Source organism: Ciconia boyciana, chromosome 1 (genome assembly GCF_034638445.1).
Source record: "Ciconia boyciana chromosome 1, ASM3463844v1, whole genome shotgun sequence".
In the NCBI taxonomy this organism is placed as follows: domain Eukaryota; kingdom Metazoa; phylum Chordata; class Aves; order Ciconiiformes; family Ciconiidae; genus Ciconia; species Ciconia boyciana.
The window spans coordinates 16,843,608-16,858,140 of NC_132934.1; the positions used below are offsets into that span (position 1 = coordinate 16,843,608).

Here is a 14,533-nt window from a genome sequence, read left to right on the forward strand (position 1 = left end):
AGAAAAACAACCTGGTTACGATTTCAGTAAAGGCAAATGCTAGTAAATTGCTGGTAATAAAAATAAAGTACAATCCTCTAAGACCCTGGACACACCCATGGCCTAACCTCCCCATTAGGAAATCTAATGCCCTATTAGCTGAATACATCTTCAACTGTACCATCTGTCTTCAAAGTGCTGGGAAGGACCCCTCAAACAGTACACAGGAAAATCTCTAAGCTGAATGCTGAAAAAAATACTCTCTCTCTCTATTCTAAAGAAGGTCTCAAAGCTATCAGAGAATTAAGCAAATGGAACTGCACTGCAATATACGTTCCATTTAATTGCTAACAATAAAAGTAGTGGTCTAATACTTCTTTTTCTCATTTTAGTTCTAGAAAAATAAGCCATATAATTTATACTGAAGCTACCAATTCAAACCTATCGTGGTCAACAGATGGCAGATGGAAATATAACTTAAACAACTTTGATGATGAGTCACACTCAGTTCTGGCACACACGTTCACCACAGCACATCAAGCCTGGGTAAAACCTTTTCCCTTTTCTGATGGCACAGGACTGACATGTACAAAAAGCAAATGAAAAGAGCTGGAGAGTATCACCCAAAGTGGCACAAGGAGGTGGCATCCATGGGAAGAGAGTAATTGTTAAGAGACTAGCTGGATTGTTAAGGCAGGTAGAGATATGAAGGGTTGTATAACTATTACTCCTTGTTCTAGCCTCTGTGCTAGAAATAGCTTCCATCTGAGGGGAAGAAAGGAACCCAGTAGTAGAAGGACATTATTATGAGAAAGTTCAGGCTGGATGGCAGGAAGAGAGGAAAAAGCGACTGTGTTCCTGCTTCATTTCACGGATACAGTGATGACTCACTTATGAGCAATCTTTGTTCTCTCAAAGCTTAGCTTTCCAGAAGTAATATCCTACTGTTAAAATGCAATTAATTCTTCTGAAATATATCTGGGTGCCAAAAAATTAGAATAAATGGCAACTTTCCCACATACCTCACAAGTATGTCCATCTGTATTGAGGTTAACAAATGAAAGTTGTGCTTTTTCTGTGTTCCCATTGCCTATCCAGACTCCTGCCTTCTTGCAGCTTTGATTGGCAGCTACCATGCACTCTGCTGTGGACGTGCTGGGTATTGAAACATACCTCATCAAACAGATAAGCTCCGCAGAATTCAGGATCTCATAAACCTACAAAGAAAGCCACAGCATGCACATGGCAATGTCTTGTACAGTAATAAATAAATAACAAGCAATGGATAACAATGTTTTATGGAATATGGACATAGTATCTCAGCAGGTCTGCTCATTTGTATTACCACTATTAATGAGAAGTCTTTGTACACTGAGCACCTTCACGTTGAATCTTGTTTTTCTGTTAAAATTTCAGGAAGTCAATGAGGTTAAGGCATGTTTGAAAATTTCACCCATTTCAAGGAACAATGCAATGTGTAATAACAGACAGTAGGTTTCAGATTCACACTGCTGTTCCTCCTCTCACATAAATGGAACAGTGCAGGCTACCCACACTGATACTATATAACTCCTTTTTGCATAGCTCTAGTAAAGACCATGAACTAATCCAAATCCTGTTTCGCTACAATCACTATACAGCAACACCGGGAAAAACAACAGGCTAGAATAAACGGTTGGTAGATTTCAATGGAACAGTTTATCCTGGATGGCAACAGCAGGCAATATTCCATGGCTGTTTCAGTTCCAGAAAAGAAGAAAAGAAAAAACCTGTGCCTCTTACTAACTTAAATGTCCCACTCCTTTTTAGAAAGCACAACTACTTCATTGTATCATCTATCACAAAAATACAAATAAATACAATAAGTAATACCTGGGAAGATGTTGGTCGTTCCTGAGGGTTTTCCTTCAAACACTTTTTAATTAAATTTTCAACTTGAGGCCAGGGGGCACATCCATATTCTTTGACAGGATCTAAAATGTAAAATTAGATAACTTCTTAACCGACCTTTACCATAGTTCAGAAATGAGAGTTCTGAATAACTTTCTTCTTATTTTAAGAATTCATCTAACTTCTTACAGAGCTGCTCTAAGAAATGTCATACTCTTAGGTAAAATGTCAGCTTAAAGAGCTTGGAGTTGCTTATCTGCCATTAAATGCTAGAGCATGAAATGCTAGAGCTAGAGTCCTTTTCATTAAAAGCAGTTACAGCAAATGGATTTTGCTTTAACTTTTTTTAATGTCCCTATACCTGGGACTGAATCAGAGATGTATGTGAGTTGTGTTTTGATTAATGCTGACCGTTCAAGGGCATGTCATTTCAGTCTGTAGTCTTTTCAATTCTTGTGAACATTTTTCTCCACATTTATTCTTCTGTGTTTGGGCAGAGTATATAGAATGATGAGATGATGAACTTCCAATAAAATGTATAGCAATTGAGATAAACAACTCCATTTAGTATTTATGAGATATGGAAGTTTAAATTCCGACTCAGTGCTTTTAATATGTATCTTATGACTATATGTGCTGACCTAAGAATAAATCATGAATAATGGTGCCTGTATTGCTTTTCCTTTTAGTTCATCATAATCCACAGCAGATATTTCAGTCCTACATTAGACAGAGGTAACATTAATGATAAATACCTGCAAATTAACATACCCTGTTCAGCAAGTGATAGGCACTGTTTACTTGTGAGCTCAGCCAGCCCCTTTTTTGGTGGAAATATATAAATGATGAGCACGTGCACAGATGGAACTATATTATCTCCAGAAATTAATATGTCTGATTATTTCATAGGCCTCATAATACAGAAAATGGCCAAATGGGCAGCTGCACTCAAGAGGTACTTAGTCATCAGTTCTTGGGATGGCCTTTTTAGGGAGGGGGGTTTAAACTGCCTGAGCTATGAATTGGACTATTCTCCTTAAGGAGCAGAAAATGCATGAACTCCCTGTCTCTCCTAATGGAGAAGCCATGCCAGATTAACCGGTACAGTTGCTGCCCTTTCCTAGATGGAGTGACTTTTCAGTCTTAAAGAATGTTTCGTGAGTATATCCACTATTACAGGGCAATAAATACGAATGCCATGCATTAAGCTTGTAGTACTATAAACTTCAACAGCTCTTTACACAGAAGCTGGCAAATACTGAGTTACACTGTCCAGCTGACTACATCACGTCCAGCCTGATAGCCTGTTTAATCTCCCTTCCAGCAGCCAACAACTACATATTGTAATGCAGATGGAATATGAAGAATGTTACGTAGCTGGGCAGGGACTTCACACTCTTGACAAGTTAAAAGGGAACTCCTATTAAAAACCTTTAGGGGTGGCTGCTCTTTTAAGGTAGTGGCACTTTTTAAAAATAACATTTCAAGGGATTTTTAAAAGATTTTAAGATATGCAGCTTCTCAATAATAGATTTTTTAACATAATGTATCATGATCAAAGAACAGGAGTGGAATTGTGTTTATCTTAGTGCATGATATGCATTAACACAGTAATATGTAAGGGTCAAGTCCAGACATGGTATTAGAAGGTACCTTCAGCAACATCCATTTCAGCTAGGTCTGGATAAAGTCCCAAGTATACAAAACCTCTATTTCTTTATAAAGTGAACCAGCTAGATCCCTTGAAATTGCAATGAAATTATAACCAACGTGACGTTGAATAGATGCCTATTTCTCACTATTTCAAGACAGTGTGAAATTAGGAGAAGCTTCTAAAAATTGCTATTATTTAGTCTCCTCCTCTGATCATTGTCAGATACAACATAAAATATGAGAGGTGTTATTTTTGGAGGAGGCAGGACAAATCATTCACTTTCATGTTAAAACTTTAACAAGGCATACCTGGTAACTTTCCTTGTATTGCTAATTCATCGAATTCATTTGGAAACTTCAAGCCTTCCATTATTCTACCTCCTCCTGTTAAAATGTCATAAAGCAGCAAGCCAAATGAATAAATATCAGCTTGCTGATTGTAAATAACATTTCCTCTGGCAACCTCTGGTGCTCGAAATCCTGCAAATAAATCATTCATTAATAGTTATGATTCATACCAAGCTGAAGCCATCTTTATCCTTTTAAGAGCAAACACTTAGTGATGAAAATGTCACAGGAAGTAAACCAAAAATGGCACACTATTTCTGGGCTAGCAATAGTTTGCACGTGGCAGACCTCCAAAAATATCAGCAATCGGTATAAAGGAAGGGGACAGTACATCAGTTACAGAACTCCTACACCATTACACATGAAATAATTCATTTAGCAATGAATACTGAAAATGAAGGGCAAGACTGCAGTCTTTACTGATGGCCTAACATTTAACACTTGAAGTCACACCCTCATGCACAATTTCCAAGACATAAAGGCACTTTTCAAAGTTCTTGAATTGTTCAGTGCTTTAAAATGGATGCTAATACGTCAGAGAACAGTGCAGGTTATTTATTGCCTTTAAAAAAAATTAAGACCTACCTATGCATTACTGAAAATTAAAACAACAAATAATTTTAGCAGTATAATTTCAATATCACAATAACCATACTAAAACAAGACAGCAAAAAATCATAATGAATGCATGTAATTTAATTTGTTCTCTTTTTAAACCTTTAGTACACTCCTTGATTCTTCTAAAAGGAGTTAAAACACGAATAGGAAGAAAGGCCAAGAGGTATAAATCTGGCATCACAACTTGTAATACGATTAGGACTACATTTCGTGATTTTGACTAGAGTATAGATTTGAGTTACTTCTTACAGAACAAATAAAAACCATATTAGCTATTTTTTTATATAACACACTGTAAAACAAAGCATTTTCCCATACCTGGTGTGCCTTCGGAGGTTTTTATTCCCATTCGGCAACAATACTGGGCAATGCCATAGTCAGCTATTTTTGCAATAACAGCTGAATTGGGATATAGGGTAAAGAGCAACACATTGTGAGGCTTTAAATCACGGTAGATGATCATTGCTGAATGCAGGTACCTGTTAATCAAAAAAGTATTTATTGAAAGCATTCATAATTCAGGGATACATCTATACACACACACTGAATGCATTATTCCCACAACAGTAAATCATGCTTTTAGATGTTAAATATTGTGTTAAAAAATGTCAAACACCACCAACATGACACCACCTAACTGGATATTGACTTTAGAATTGTTCTGAAATACTATTTACTGGCACATAAACACTGCAGTATTTTAGTACTAAGTCTTATCTGAAGTGTCACTGGCAGTTTGAAAACTGAACCTTAGAAGTTTAAGCTTCATTGGTCCCTGAGCTCCTTTGCAGGTTTTGTCATTTTACAGTCACACTTCAATAGCTCCTGAGGACGTTCATGGACTTTCAGAACTTTAAAATTGCACTAAATTAATTTATTTGACATTTTAATAAGAAATCAACAGCCACATACAAATTCCACCCAGAGCTCTTGCTATTTCTCTACTTACACGAGCGCCACTTATTAGCAGAAAAACAACAGGTAACAAAAGTTTGTGTTATATATCAGCTAATCAATCATAAAAGTACAAGCATTTGTCTGACCCAGGGAATATTCTGCTTGAGATATAAGAAAATACAAGCTTTTCATTTGCAGCATATCCTACTTGCAGTTGTATCCTGTTTTTACAGCAATGTAGAAGTCACATTTACCTTAAGCCATCAGCTACATGTAGAGCTATCCTGTGCTGAAGTGTTCTAGTTAAACTTGCATTGTCTTGTTGAAGCAGACGATCGAGAGATCCTTTAAGGGCTAATTCCATCACCAGCATCCGGGGACGGATTGCAGCAGCCAGCAGAGACACTAAACTGGGGTGATGGAGGTGACAAAGCACTGCAAGCTCCTGTAAAGTGTAAAATCAGATGAAATACTGCAAATAGCATAACCTCTGTAGCTCTGAAGTAAACTCAGAAATGTTTTGGAGTGAAGTATTGCACTTTACTTCAGCTTTTTAAGGTCTCCACTAGGGTTGGTATTCCAAGAACAGCACTACAGAAAAAAAGGCAGTATTTCTTACTTGTCTTAGGAGCCTGAGGGAAGTATGTTTATTGAAAATCTTTACAGCAACCTCTTCTCCACCATAGGATGCACGGTACACAGATCCAAACCCACCATCACCTTTTCAAAGATAAAATTGAAAAGAATATTGAAAACAACGGGATATCAACTATTTCTCAAAAAAACAGCTGAAAGGTCCAATTTTAAAATGTGTGGATCATCTACTGTGTTAAGCTTCATGATCAGTAATCCAAACACATAAAAAACAGTGTCCTAGCATATAAGTTAATGGAAAATTGAAAACTCAATCACCTGAAATTCAGAATACCTTAAAAATACATTTCCACAGAAAAGAAATCTCTAAAATGGTTTCCCTATGTTGCAGAACTGACTTCAATGGATTTGTTCACATAAGCTCTGTAAAAAAACCCTACAAAATAATGCTCACCCAAGAGAAATTCAGGAGCTTCATCAAATTCCAGGTCATCGTTGTTCAACATAATATTTCTAGGCAAATCAGCCAATATCAGATCAGGAGCAATCTGAGCTATTGGAATGGTATGTTTTGGTTGATCTGGATTTACCAGAAGGTCACCTAAGAAAAATAAATGAGACAATTAAAAAAAAAAAAGATAGTCATCATTCAAAAGGCACTAAAAGGCATATGGATCTCTGTGAGTGCATATGATCAATGTACCTAAATTTAAATTCATATGTGTGTGTTTATATATATATGCACAGACACATATATAAACATACTTATATATATATATGGAACAGAACACTAAGTTTGCCATTCAACTTAATGTCTCTTGCATGTATAAGTATTTTCAAGTATTGTGATAGCAACTGTTGCTATGTAACACCACCAAACTAACCAAGAGATTATTTTTCTGTCTATAAAAAGAAAGAATTCTGTTAGTATGCAGAGTGTCATCATGAATATTGCCTTTTAAATTACTGTTGTACATGGTCCAACCAAAAGATCTAGTATCAGTTTTGCTATGTGCTGGATTCAATTCCATGAATGAAGTTGTATTATCAGTATCATGACAAAACGATTCTTTTCATTATTGCCATTTATACACGACTATACAGAGTAGCTGCAATCTGTCCCATATTCTATACTTACATAGTGAGGATACTATGTAAGTATAGGTCTACACTCATAGACAGCACTTACATAAAAAGAAGAACAAGTTGCTTTTGACTTACACTGTAATTATTTCCTACAGAAATGAAACGTTTTTACATCACATGAAGTACCCAAATGTTATAAAGGGCATATTGTATAATATTTATCTACATACAGGTATACCTCTATATACCTCAAATGGCATAAATATATACCTTCTTCAGCTTTTTTCAGTAAGTCATCAAGTAGTATTTTTTGGTGTTCTTCACCATCCTGAAAGCTGTACAGAGCCCATTTCTTCAACAGTGTTTCCCCTTCACCACATATATCTATATCCAGTAAACCTGGAAACCATTCTTCCATAAGAGAGTCTATGTGATCCACAACTTGCCCCAAAAGGATGCACCCTTTAAGAAACCAAAAGAGGGAAATTACAGCCTCAATCTGCCATACTTGTAATTACAAAGCTAAAATCTACATTCCAAAGGCAAAAGCACAACAAACCAAAATGCCAAGCTGCAATCAAACTGGAGCAAAAATCAGGCTCAGGAATAATTAACCTTTTCTGCAAGAAGGTGCTGTAATTTTCAAAAAACTGTCCGGGTTGTTGTCAAATACTGCTGATTCCACTAGACAATAAGCTTCAGGAGACCAATTCAAGTAGATGCCTTGTCTCCAATACATTCTGTTAGGACGAAGAGCTCGCTCTGGAAAATACAAAATTAGATTAAAAATCTGATCTCCAATATGAATGTCATATTTTAAAATATTCGGAATAATTCATGGTACTTTAAATATTTAATTATGATTGTAGGTTTATGTCTACCCAAATAACAAACAAAATAAAGGCTTCAACTTCACAGACAGAATAGCCCCACAAAAGCTGAATATACGTCAACTGGTGTTCAATTTTGTAAGACGTATCCACAAACTAAATATTTAATCAGATGGTAAGTCATGTAGCAGGTGATGCATGTAGGGATTACAGAAATGCTTAGGTACCTTCAGGTTCAAACACAGAATATCTTAGGCAACATATGAAAAAAAGTCAGTGATTTACATTTTCCCTCTATCACACACTCATGAAATAGCAAGATCCGACTGGAATTCTATGCCAAGGAGGAAATCAAATGCCAGGGGAGCAGGCAGTTATAAATCATATTTGTAGAGCATTAGCAATGCATATTTTTCATACTTTACTTGTCACCATTATTCATGAATCACACATTAAAAAATCAAAGATGAATGAAATTGCAAAGTTCAGCAGATACATCTCATGTCAAAGCATGGAATTATTGGAAAAAAATTAAAGACCCCCCTGCCCTTCTGATAAAAGCAAAACTTTTAGACTTTCATAAAGGGACAATCAATGAATCTGAAGAAAAGCAGTTCATTTTTCTGTGTGGAAGACATATCCTTTCCTGTATTTTTTGTAAAGCGAATGGCAATATTGCATAAATATAAGGATTTCCTCCATCTCTAGCATGCGAAGGAGAGAAATAGGCTGCTTACAACCTTCACTTTCTTTTGCACACCACTGTAAAGATCAGGCACTATCTGTTCCTGGATATTTCTAAGTTACAAAAATGACCACTGTTCTTTTTCTCACATTTGGGAAGTGGCCGGAAATTAGCTAAAGCAAAACAATGTTGGGGATTAGAGCTTTAACATGCAGGTGTTTGCATTCAAAGCAAACATGCTCACTATTGCTTTTCAAGATAAAGATTTGTACCTCTTCCTGACAGCATGTAAGGTGATATTTCAAGCAACCTGTTGATCAGCCTGGACCAAAATCCCATAGGAAAGTACGGCATCTCATAAAGCCTGATGATAATTTCTGAATTTTCACAGTGTGGAAGCTCTATAACAGGTCTGTGATCAGACAAACTGAAAGAATAAAAATATTAGACAGTATTTAATGATGTACTTCAGCCAAAATGACTGATGACATACATTATTTATTATGTAAAATGTATTATTTATTAATTCATGAATGATTCAAATGATCAGGGAGCAGACAGATAGTGTCTGCTTATTCTGCTTGCTTGTGCTAAAGTGACGTTCTGCTGTAATTTAAAGCCAACAGAACCCCACCAACAATCATTAGATATCAAATGTAAATGTGAGAAAAACCTGAGATACATATAAGGCAGGTAAAACATTCAGATAATATCTTCCTATCCCATGACTTTGAAGAACGTAGAAACTTTAATCAATGCAACCATACAACACTGTCTCCATTATGCAAAATGAGCATTACTAAACAGACTAGGGAAATCTGTAACTGAGGCAGAGAAACTGTGTTACCTGATTCAGATAAAGCGAAAAGACTGCATTCAAATTCATAACACTTTTTTGTCACCACACTTAACAACTAGACTGTTTGGAGGAGATACTGCCTCTGAGTAACTTGACTGTGGTTCTCACTCCAAGCAAACAGGCTATAGAAATTCATGGTTATCTTTTATATTGCAATAAATATCTGTAATAGTGGCACACCGCGATGTAAAGCTAAACTATAATCCTCCTGTGGTAGTCTCAAACCACGATAACCGTAAAAGAAATATTACTCTCATAAAGCATTTTATCATTTATAGATTCTATTTACCCACCACATTAATATGATGTAAGCTTTATCTGCTACAAGACCAGCTTAACATGTCTGTAAAAGCATTTACTAAAATGTAGTGTACTAAGTATATAACATGCTTTCATATACCAAATTGCTTTGATGATCAGTTAAACTAGTTAGCTGGATGGGAGGTTTCTCTCTTGATTGATCTCTATGGCTCTCATTTGTGGGTTTAGCTATTTTCTTACCTGCTTGGGATTAGTAGTTGATCCTCTCCTAATGGCAAAGCAATCTGAAACTTTTCCAGAAGCTTGAAGTATTGTGACATGTAGATCTTAGGAAACTTGCTCTTCTTTAGAAGGAATTTTTCCACATCCGAACGCTTTACAATTCCCTTAGGATATTTAGAAAAGCCTTCCACTTTCACTGTCAAAATCTTTTAAAAAAATTAAATTTCAGGTGTACAGTCATCATTAGAATGCATTTTCCTGACAAACTTTGTTCCCTGAAATACTTGGTAGCCTATTATTTAGGGGGAAAAAATGGACTCCACTTCACACTGAAACCAAACATTTCCATAACGCTAGCCAGCAAGAAGACAGCAGTGAAAAAATTTAACCTGTCCAAGCCACTAGTGTGCTACCTTTCTTCAGCAGCTTTCACTGTTCCATATTATATGGAACATTTATTCTACAAGTTAATTTGTGAAAGTGTTCTCTGAAAGGAGCCTATGTACAGTGATTTTTCATATCAGTACTTCACACAAGCATATTGGTACTGACAACATGATCTTCTAGGTCTTTTCTCTCTCCTAATCCCACCAGCTTTAAAGGCTCAGGCTTACATTTTTGCCATCCCATTTCCTGCACTGAATGAAAGATAAAGTTTCAGAGGTTAGGAAATCTGAATATAGATAAAAATTTTGAGAGTGTTTCTAGATCAACATATCAATGATGGTTTCACTTAAGCAGTCTGTCTGCTACTCTCCCATCCCAACATGTGAATCCATATCCCTCACTTTCCTCTGCCATCAGTACCAAGCATACAATGACGCTTCTTCCCCCATTCTTACTACTTTAATCCAAGGTTCCAGCTTTCAACCTCAACCTATCACAACTTATTGCAGGATTACTTTGCATCTGCATTTTCTATTCTACATGTATTTTTGTGTCCCGTGTAGTTTAAGTGATATTGGACATTACAGAGTAGAACACAGAACCACTGAGACAGACAGTTGTCTAGAAAGCAAAGGAAACAGAAAGAGACAGGTAAATCAATCTGTGCCCTGAGAAAATTCTAGACCATGAAATAGTAAAGAAATGGTGAAGAAGAATCACTGATAAGTTACAGTGGTTTGAGACAGGGGAAAATTTCCATGAATGTAGATACAAAAAGTAATCAGAGTCTAACCTGTGCCATGATTTTACATAGCCACTTAGGATCTACAAAATACAGATCTCTTAGCTGTAGTGCTGGGTCTTGAAAATGAAGGAGTACACCTGTGCAAAGAATATTGTAATTAGCAATGCATTTCTCAAGCTCCATATTAAGCAAAATAAACACCCCACTCTGCGCTGTTTTCCTTATATGACTTGACATAAGCAATTTGAATAATAAATACAGCTATTGAATTTATGTCAATATCTCAGGAGAGTAGAATGCAATCATGGTTTATTCAACTTTACCTTTATTTTCAGATGGTTTGTTAGATTTGTAATCTGACTTGTTTTTTTGCCAAGCAGGTATGCTCTGTGTGGTTTACTATTTAATCTTATGAAGTCTGTACGGCACGGAGATAAGCTGTTAAAATATATTCACCTAACCACTATTCTGTTAAAGCTATTACAGCAATTGCATCTTTGTTCAGAAACTGTGCTGTCTAACCAGCAGGTATGATGTTTTAAAGGAGGTGTAAGACATACAAATTGTTACAGTAGTGATCCTTTATATCATGGAATTCCTTTCTGACATAACAACCTGGATTATCAAACTAATGTTACCCAAGCTTAAGCATTTCAGCTCAACACTTTGAGGCAACCTTGTGTGAGATTTAAAAATACGTACAGGTCTGCCTGCATATTTGCAACAAAATGCTTACAAACACACATTGAAGATAGTATTTCACCTGATTCATTCAGAAAGTGAATCGCATGAGGGAGTTCATTTTCATCCAGTTGTAACTGGCTTTCTTGTACCAGTTCCAGTAAGCGTTTCTGATCAATCACAGGAAATTCAATTGGGACATTTTTACGTTCCAGCAAAATTCTCTTCTCCAGCTCGAGGTAGCTGTCAGGAATTAGCTGACCAACCACTGGTTGATCTCTGATCTGTGTAATTAGGAATAATAATCTTAAATGTATTAATATATTCATGTGAAATGCAGATAATAAAACTAAGATGGAAGGTGGGTATGTCCACTCAATAGTAGCAGCAAGAAGGAACAAGAACACTCATTTATTGACTAACATGGCTTCTGAAAGGTAGATGTAACTAATTCTTCTTTCAGAATTACAGTCTGAATGTCTTTCTATAAATGAATAGTCAAAGAAGAAAATATTTCCATATTACATGTACATAAAAAATAAAAAATTATGTCTTCTGAGAAGTTCAAAGAGCAGCTTTGATTTGAAGTAAAAGGAAAATATTCACTGTATAAACAGATGATGTCATACATCTCAGGTTAACACAAGACAAATGAATAAAAAAAAAATTATACCTCTTGTAAACTGTAATATCTCTAGATACGTCTTTAGATAAACTGGGGGGAAAAGGGTAGTAGCTCAATTAAAAGTCTCCACTGCTGATAGTCAGTGGACAAGAGGAGAGGAAGGAATAAATTTGGCCAGGTTAGTGACACTTAAGGGAAACAGAGTTGGGTGCTTTGCTTCTGTTTCCTGAGCCTGAGTTCCTTCCTGGAGACATCCTTTGACCTTTGGTATTAGCTAGCACCCGACCACGTTTTTAATTCTCCGTGGGTGCTGAGCTAGTAATTTTTTTTGAGGAAATGGGAAACAATTTTCTCAACATTTCCAAATTGGCTTCTTAGTTTGTAAACTTCCTCTCAAAGAAGTTAGACACCAAGACACTGTAGCATTTTTATGTGTCAAAAATGTAATTAGTACCTTGTGAAAATGTAATTAGTACCTTGTGATATTTCAAAGACTCAGAGCACTTGATGACAATGTTGAATACTTAACTCACATTGTCTAACTTCTAAGCAGGTACCTTGCAACACTCCTTTCACAAGGTGTCTACATTATTTATGGAAACTACCTCCTTTCCTTCAGGCTATCTTACATTTGTGTAGAAGCTTAAACATCAGTTTAATTCACAGTCGCAAGAGACATGGATGTTACAGGGACAATTTTTAGGTACCTAAGAGTGAAAACTTTTCAAAAAGCAGAACTTCTCCTGATTGTTGAAGAAGTATGGTGAGATATAGGGCTACATATAGCTTTACAAACACCAGCTCTATTCATGCCTACTGGATGTATGAGAAGTGGAATTAATCCATTCTACCTGAATAGGCCACCTCACTGCCACTTAGCACTCATTAGCTATGCCTTGAACTGTGGAACGAAGTTAGGCAGATTATGGATCTGGCTAAGCTGGTAGTTTCTGAGAGAGAAATGAGAGGCATGCGCACGCTCTTTCTCTCCTTCGTAACACCACCAGTGTGAGGCTGGTCATAAATACAGCATTTGCTCTATAAAATCTTCTGAGCAGTAATTCAGAAGACATTTGGGCTCTGCTATGATTTATGAAGTTCTGCCATTGACTTCAGTAGCACAGGACATCATCTTTTCTCTTTAACATATTATGACACTATACATGATTGATATTGTATAAATAAAAAAATAAAAATATGTATATTCTTTTTGCTACAGATTGGATCCTGTCTTCCTGTAAGCTCCATGCTTGGGCTAGTCTCTTCATACTTGTCATTCACACTTAGACAGAGCTTCATACTGTGGCTAAGGAGACAGCAGGGAATGAGTGGTAGGGACGACTTTGGAGACAACAGAACTACAAATGCAGATTCTCCAGTTTAGGAGGATCATTCAGTCCAAGGGATCTTCTTTTCCTGCTTTAATTCACTCTCCTCTTTCTAGGAATAGTTTCACACTATGTAAAATGAAATCGGTAAATGGAGAATTAGTTGGCTTTCAGAAATCACAAACCCTTATTTCCTGGTCCCCTGAAACCTTGCAATACTGATTATTGCAATTACACGTTGCCATCCAGCAAAAAACAGTTTTTGTTCAGATTGCTTCGTAAAAAAAAGATGGCCTGTTTTTAATTAAATATTCTATTTATGGGCCTAGTGATTGAAAACAAAACTTAGCTGAGATTTTTACTAACTTGATTTTTTTAGTAGAAAATGAAATGAAAACAAAACTGGTGATTTTCCTTCATTATGTTGCTGTGTGTAACTTTTTACAGAAGGCAAGATGAGTCTGCTATCACACTAAAAATTTATTTAATGATGTGTTTAATGTTTAAAAATGTATTTACTTAACTAAAACTAGGATGTTTTCAACATTACGAACAGTACGTTGCTTACCTTGAAATGAAGACTCTCCTTTATTATGATTTTCCGAAGTCTGATAATGGAATCGGATTCTTCTGTAGCATTCACAAAGTGATAATCTTGGATTGCTGGGAAGCCACGCTTATTCAACAGCTCTCTAGTAATTTTACTCATGCAGGCCTTACGTTGCATTTCATCAGAAACATCTAAATGAGTTCCAACAAGAATGACGGGGGATGTTGAAGCTCGGGCCTGTTAGTAAGATCCATACAGTCGATTAGCTTAATAGTGAATGTTGATGTTCTTGTTT

At 36.2% G+C, this 14,533-nt stretch overlaps 1 protein-coding gene across 2 annotated transcripts in view; it reads right to left on the minus strand.

The window, feature by feature from the left end:
• The window catches only part of LRRK2 (leucine rich repeat kinase 2), a 74,051-nt gene that overhangs the window by 11,092 nt on the left and 48,426 nt on the right, over positions 1–14,533 (minus strand). For both annotated transcript variants that reach the window (XM_072859849.1, XM_072859839.1), the window contains 14 exons: positions 14,257–14,475; positions 11,818–12,019; positions 11,103–11,191; positions 9,941–10,128; positions 8,853–9,007; positions 7,681–7,827; positions 7,336–7,527; positions 6,434–6,580; positions 6,005–6,105; positions 5,640–5,830; positions 4,807–4,967; positions 3,832–4,002; positions 1,852–1,952; positions 1,002–1,196 (listed from right to left, as the gene is read on the minus strand). In XM_072859849.1, coding sequence (XP_072715950.1) covers positions 1,002–1,196; positions 1,852–1,952; positions 3,832–4,002; positions 4,807–4,967; positions 5,640–5,830; positions 6,005–6,105; positions 6,434–6,580; positions 7,336–7,527; positions 7,681–7,827; positions 8,853–9,007; positions 9,941–10,128; positions 11,103–11,191; positions 11,818–12,019; positions 14,257–14,475 — 2,259 coding nt within the window. The remainder of the gene's footprint in view (positions 1–1,001; positions 1,197–1,851; positions 1,953–3,831; positions 4,003–4,806; positions 4,968–5,639; positions 5,831–6,004; positions 6,106–6,433; positions 6,581–7,335; positions 7,528–7,680; positions 7,828–8,852; positions 9,008–9,940; positions 10,129–11,102; positions 11,192–11,817; positions 12,020–14,256; positions 14,476–14,533) is intronic.